Genomic DNA, 7,442 nt, shown 5'->3' on the forward strand with positions numbered 1-7,442 from the left:
CCCCCCACTTTCTGCAATAACCCAGTTTGATTGACAGCTGGGGCATTTGCTTGTTGATATGACCTAGGAAATGACACAGACAGTCTGTTCCACTCATCCTTTAGAACGCTTCAGGGATGAAAGCAACATGTGTCTATCAGAGAAGGTACATTTCAGCGTCTGCATAATAGGTCTTGTTTATGAGGGCTTTTTACAGCCAAGAGTGTCAGAAGGAAGGGAGGAAGAGGGGCTAAAGTAGGTGTCATTCTCCTACTTCCTTACTTTATTGTTTGTTATCCAATCCTTTGAAGTTTTTTTTTTTTTTTAGGTGACATTAAGTGGCTTTTTAGAGAGTTTATTATTTTTTTCATTCGCCTGTATTGTGTCCCTATAGACAGACAGACAGACAGACAGTCAGACAGACAGACAGACAGAGTATCATTCAGACAACCAGCTGTAGGGCAGCCATCTTTCATCCCTTCTGATGAAGGTGTTCCCTTCCTCCCTCTCCATATTCTTTTTCTTCAGCAGCAGCGGCGGCGTCTCGCCCGTTGCAGGGGGCGGCTCTGTGGGTTGTAGTAGAACCGGCTCTGCTGCTGCTGCTACTGTTGGTAATTGAGAGAGAGAGAGAGAGAGAGAGAGAGAGAGAGAGAGAGAGAGAGAGAGAGAGAGGGAGAGAGGGAGGGAGAGGCCTCTGTTGCCTTTGCCTTTGCCTGTGTCGGTGTGTCTGTGTGTGTGTGTGTGTGTGTGTGTGTGTGTGTGTGTGCGTGCGTGCGTGTGTGTGTGTGAACGGGCCCGTTTTCAGAGTGGCTTTATTTCACTTGATGAGAGTCCGAGGTGTCGGGGGGATTAGCTACTGCCCCCCTAGCCGTGCTGCCGCCACATGCTGCTTACGTCTGATCAGGGATGCGCTCCACAGTCTACGGGATCAACACCACGGGGGGCCGCCGTCATGTGGCGACTGTGAGGGAGCCCCACCTCACTGATCAGCGTCGGCGGCGGCAAACGTAACACTCACAGATCCGAGACCCCCCTGTTTGATATTTTATCTGAGCAACTTCAACAATCAAACACGGGGCTTCGCGACTATTGTGGGACAATTTAACGGGGCTTTGAAAAAAACCTTTCAAAACCCAAAGAACTGAAATGGGAAGACATCAAATGCCCCCCTCGGTTCCCTTTCAGTTGTGAACCACTGTCTCTCAGTCGGGGGGATGTCCAGTGTGATAAAGGGGGTTAAATGTACAGGATTTATTTGTATCCACCTTCATGTCTTTGTGTGTGTGTTTATACGTGTGTGTTTATACGTGTGTGGGTGTGTGTGTGTGCGTGCGTGTGCGCGTGCGTGTGTGTGTGTGTGCTCTGTGGTGCAGCTCGTCGTGGGAGACCATCTTCAGTAAGAGCAGCGAGGTGGTTTCGCCGCAGCAGTTGCAGTGCTGCCAGAGGCTGGTGCAGCTGTGCAGAGACTGCCTGCTCGTCGTCTACAAGTTTGTGTCCGAGTCGCGCGGCTCCCTCACCGGCCTCAGCCCCGAGTGGGACGACACCAGGTAAGGACCAGGTCCACCCGACAGTATCTCCCTGCAGGCATGATGAGTAATGTTCCTCAACTTTGGTGTGTTCATTGGGGAGATGTTCTAAGCTCCATTGGCATTTGAGATCTTCGCCTGTCATTACAGTACAACATGTTGTTAATGTCTTTGTGTAATGTCTGTGTCTCGTCAATAAATGTGTGTTTGGGAGCATATCTTTTAAAGCATTACTTTATATTATTTTGTTCATATTTTTTCTCTGTCCAGCACCTGAAACCAGTGGGATGTGGGTACGTCTTCTCTTTTATATAGAGTTGACTTTTGCCTAACATCACTAAGAAGAAGCCTAACTCTGCCACACCCCCTCTGTTATTACCACCACTGCTCAGAACCATCCCGCTTACCCTTCAACACACACACACAAACACACACACACACACACACACACACACACACACACACACACACACACACACACACACACACACACACACACACACACTTTGGCTCTCATTTGAATTTGATTACATTGCCTTCTCTTTTCTAGAACGTTTTTGTGCCTCACTAGATTAAAACAACTAGACATTCCATCCCCCAAACACCTAACCCCCGTGAATCTGCATTCCTCTATTTTTATGGTCGATCCTCCAAGGAGTCAGCGGTTGGTTTTGAGCGAGTTAGCTTTTAAAACACACAGGAGTTGGTGGGGGTTGGTGGGGGGTGGTGTTAACAGGAAATAATGACCCTCAGATTAGCGCTCAGGTTAGTGGGCCCCCCTGAGGCCAGCTTAATTCAATTATGATCCAGATGAGCTGCGCCACAAATGACCTTACAAGAGCTCCTTCCTGGGCTTGCTTTTACATGATTCATAACCCAGCCAATGTTTAACACCAGTGTTTTACTTTGCACTTTTAAAACTTCATCATAAAAAAACGGGAGGGTTTTGTGGAGACACTGAGTTTATAGGGGGTTTAGAGTAACAGTGGTCAGTGTTAAAGAATCCCCTTTTGAGCAACTTGACGCCTTCTCTTTGAATGCTCTCCTCTTTCAATGAAAAGGGTGGGGAAGAGGGAGGAGGAGGGGGGGTACAACTGCTGTAGGTATATAGACTTCATCATGTCTTTGAAAGGGAAATTAGTCACCTGCATGAACGAATTCTATTTACTTGCTTATCCATATAATCCTTGGAGGGATTTTTTTCTCTTTTCAATTTAAGAATAAGTTGGTCTATCTCTCCTTATCTTCCTCTCCGTGTGTGTGTGTGTGTGTGTGTGTGTGTGTGTGTGTGTGTGTGTGTGTGTGTGTGTGTGTGTGTGTGTGTGTGTGTGTGGTTGTACGTGTGTGCGTTTGTACGTGCGTGTGTATGTGTGTGTATGGACTGTGTTGGTGAAGCTCACCATTGGCTGCTGGAGCAGATTCCGCCCATGGCTCCGCCTCTGCTGCTTCTTCCTCTTCTGCCACCTCGCCCCTTGACGCAGGTCTCTGCTTGATTTGGTTACACTGATCCCCTTAACTTCCCTCATCCCCCCACCCCTTACTCCCTTCACCCCCTCACCCCTACGCCCACCTGCTCACTTACTCACTGAAACTGGGTCCCAACAGTCTAACACAGCTTCCGCTTCTTTCTCTCACTGACCTACCAGGCTAAATTAAGGTTAGATAATGGTTGATTGGTTAAAGGATGGGATAGATTACATTTCACCACATTGATTTCAACTTGGGAGTCTGTATAGATCAGTAGGTCATGAAGGAAAGGAAACAAGGCAAGGAAACAAAGTTACACTGTCGGAAAACAGCCAGTCAACATGCATACGACATGCAATCAGAGCTTCACTGAGCTTCACTGCGTGAGAACTTTTTACTGACACACAATTATGTCAGTAACACACAATCTTATTGCACTGTGTGCTTTGCATTTTCACAACACAGCGACCATCTCTCCTCTCATTCCATCAGACACTCAGGGAATGCCTCATTGCCACCAGCCAACTCCTCAGAGAGAGGAGAGACGATTATGGTTATTTTGTCATTAGCCTCATATGCTTTGTCTCAATGGGGGACATTATGTCGTATGAGGAGAGCACGATCTTGCACCTGTCACCTTTTTCAGACTCTCACTTCCACTGTCACGTGTCTGGACCCACGCTAATCCGAAACCTCATGCTGCCACAATCTCTCTCTCTCTCTGTCGGGCCCGTTCACACACACACACACACACACACACACACACACACACACACACACACACACACACACACACACACACACACATACACACACACACACGCACACACACACACACACACACACACACACACACACACACACACACACACACGCACGCGCACACACACAGCACTTGTCAAGTCTGGTACACACGAGAGTGGGTCTGAGTGTGGGGAGGCCCCTCAGGGGTCTCCATATTACACACACAAGCCCACTCTCCCTCAAGTGTCTCTCCTAGCTGGAGTCAGTAATCACACAGATCTCAAATCAGGCCTTCTCTCTGTCTCTGTGTGGGCACAACACATGGACATAGCAGCCACTCAACTCTATGACTGGGTGTTCCTACAGTAGGCCTGGATTACTGCACTAACCAAAGATGATTCCCGTTATAACAGAAGTTTTGTACCGTGTTTAGATTTGTCTTTTGAACACAAAAAGTTTACTCTGATAATCTGGGTTAATTGGGGTTTATCATGGATTTGGGTTGAAGATGACCTTCTCCACGACTGTGTGTTGTTTGATCACGTTAGTCTTCCTAACAACCTCTCTAAGTCCCTGATGACGGCGTTAACATTCGTCTGCACGTGTTGCTAATTCCGCGTGGCAGTCGCGTCTCCAGCAGAGACCTTGAACAGCCCTGTCAGCAGAGCGGCCTGTGCTGCACGGGAGCGCCTGGTTTTGCATGTAATGAGTGGAGCGCTTTCTCATTGATGGATTTAACTGAAGCTGGGCTTCACCGCGGCGGCTTCTCCTGGGCTTTCAACCGGCAGGTTATTGCGAGAACTCCTCCATGATCAAAAGCTGAGGACTGAGAAGAAGTGTTACATAGAGTCCAATTAAACATAGCCTGCAGAGGGGGGATTGGACGCGGACCTAGGGACCCCCATCAAGTGATATTTATATATATATATATATATATATATATATGGACAGAATGTTCTCAAAGTGAATTCAAGAGAAGCACTGTGAGAACACACAATAATCACCAACACCACCACATATATTCCATATTTGAATTTCATGTTTTTGAGTGGCATTCCAACAAGTGTGGAGCAGAGCACATATGGTAATGACTTTAGGAGATATCCTGCATCTAGTAATACTCCCCAGCCTAGCACTGATCCCTGATCACAAGGCTAATAAAACCCAGATAGTGGAAGCCTACAGGAAAAGCAACATACTGTAATGAGAAACCTAGAATCCAGATGTTAAACTAAATCCCGCGACAGTCATATGTCTAAATGTCACTTCTGAGAAGCTGTTCTGAAAGCTATGTCCTGTAGAGAGAGTAAACAGAGGGGTGTATGAGAGGGTATGGGTAAAAGGTAATCCTGCCATCCTCTCTTTTCTGCCTTGCTCCATTGAGTGGTCGAGCTGTAGAACAGCCAATGTACTGTAAGGTACTTGTATCTGCTGTCGAAAAACGATGTGCTTGACAAGTACCCACACGGCCCACTTGAGCGCTTTTCAAGGACATTCTTGTTGAACTAAATGAAGTTAATTTGAATCCTTCCAACTCTCCTGGGTTGGGCTCTGTTGAGGCTTCTTTCGGTCAGCTTTAGGAGAAGAAGCCGCTCTGCTAATTTGTCCAGGAGCTATTTTACAGGGAAAGGCTGTCAGGGGGAACAGTTTTATCTGCTAGCTAACGGAGGACATTATTTCACAGCGTAATCCATACGGTTAGCGGTGGCTGCTGTTTTATTAGATTGCTTAATGAAAACAACTACAGTTACATTATAGTAGCTTGTTGTTTTTTTTTACTCTTGTGATAGTGAAAGCAGGAGTAGTGTTTTTTTTTGTTTTGGTAGTTGCATATCATGCTTTAATACTCCTGCTCTATTTATGCCATGCTTTGTATGGTACAGTTAAGGTAGCTTACAGAACCAGCCTTATCCAAGGCCAGTTACCAGGGAAAACAGTGGTAGAATGCTAGAATGAATTCTAGATCAATCTCACTTGGCACAGGTGTCATTCTCACATTCTCACTCTACCTCTGTCAGCCAGGTCTGTCTCTTTCCTCAGTAACTGCTTGAACATGTCATAGCTTGTCATTAGAAAGGGACAAGCATCAGTAGACTGGAACAAGAGAGGGTAACCATATAACCTTAGCTTGTGATGTAAGTTTTAAGCGGGGATGGGATGGGCAGCTTGCAGCATGGGGGTTAATACGGCCTGATCTCTTTATGGTGACCTTTGCCTGTCTAATCCACTCATTATGCCCTCTGTCCAATCCCTCATCCCCCGACCAATCCCTCCCTCCCTCTATTCCGTCTGTCCAGGTATCTGCTGCCAGTGACCTCCCAGTTCATCATGAAGTGGCCTTCGTCCAGCTTTGGCCGCGTCTCCTCAGCTATGCCACGCTCCCGCAGCCTGTTCACCACCAGGATGGGCCAGTTCTGACTGAGATGCCCCCCACGCCAGCCGCTGACCCCTGACCCCTCACCCCTGACCCCTGACCCCCAGTCTCCCCTCAGGTGAGAGGGCTAAACCAGATTTTGGACCTTGGACCTCGCCCAAGTCTCCCTGGGAGGACAAACAAAGGCGAGAGCATATGGCGGATATTAACACCCTTGTTCACCGTTGTCCAGCCCAGCCCAGCCCAGTCCAGCCCAGTCCAGCCTAGGGCTCCTACAGTGCTCCTGATATGGGCTCCACTCCTGTGAGTGTCAGACGATGGAACAGTTCCTCATGCAGCCCTTTCCCCCTCCTCTCTCCCTCTCTCATTGTACCTGCTGTATTATACCTGTTCACTGTACAGTTAAGTCATGGTACTGTAAAGGTCAAACAAAAACTTCAACAAAACAAGGATTATTTAATTTATTTTGTAAAATATTCCATGAATGCAGTGAATGCTGAAGCAGAATGCAGATGGAATGAGATTAACAAAGTTATCCCTTCTTTGAGAAAGCGGATGCAAAAAAAAAGAAAAAGAAAAACAATGTGCGTATTTTTGCTGCTTATAACACATGCAGACTCATTGGTGCTGTTGTTATTTATTTTTGTTGTCTTAACTTATTTCAGATGCTTTAGTTTTGTTATTTTTTTCAGTCACTTTATGTGTTGTCTACTCCACACAGTCCAGGGTACAGTAGAGAGGAACCCAGGAAAACGCAACTTCTAAAAACCCTTCAAACTTTGAACTACGTCTTACAGGATATTTTACCTCTGTAACAGTGAGTGCTGCACAGTAAAATTACACAAGGTTTATAATATTGATTTCCACATAGCCAACCAAGCATCCCAGCTACTTTATAGAGAATGAGTTGAATTTGCAGGCACACCTTAGGAAGCCAAACTGAGTCTCAGTGACCAGTTGTGTTGCATATGCACCCTGCAGAGTCTATCACTGAGAGGGCCTGCTGATGCGTTAAACAGTTTTTGCATGCTTAGATAATTAGCCCCTTACCCAGACGCTGTCAATAGACAGAGCAACTGTATGTGGAAAAATACTTGAATTTTTTTTTTTGTGGTGTGTTAATTGTCTGCACTCGCATAAACTGACTAATTTCGATTTTGTATCTTAAATACATGAATGTGACGTGTCACATATGGATTGTATGGCACATCATTGAATTGATGGTGTGTATTAATGAGGGGGAGGATGAGAAGGGGGTTTTGTTAACGCTGTACTGTAGGTTAGCCCAGTTGTACTGTATTGTAACTGCAGTGCTTTGCCTCATATTACAAGGAGCTGCTGTTCCATGTTTT

The 7,442-nt window shown here is 46.4% G+C and overlaps 1 protein-coding gene across 1 annotated transcript in view; it reads left to right on the forward strand.

Annotated features, from left to right (window-relative positions):
• The window catches only part of ttll7 (tubulin tyrosine ligase-like family, member 7), a gene marked incomplete at both ends in the record, with an annotated part of 41,517 nt that extends 35,383 nt beyond the window's left edge, over positions 1-6,134 (forward strand). The window contains 2 exons of the mRNA XM_083672315.1: positions 1,353-1,526; positions 6,014-6,134. Of these exons, the coding sequence (XP_083528441.1) occupies positions 1,353-1,526; positions 6,014-6,134 (295 nt within the window). The remainder of the gene's footprint in view (positions 1-1,352; positions 1,527-6,013) is intronic.
• Positions 6,135-7,442: the final 1,308 nt, after the last annotated feature.

This window comes from Argentina silus (genome assembly GCF_951799395.1).
Source record: "Argentina silus genome assembly, chromosome: 6".
Lineage (NCBI taxonomy): Eukaryota > Metazoa > Chordata > Actinopteri > Argentiniformes > Argentinidae > Argentina > Argentina silus.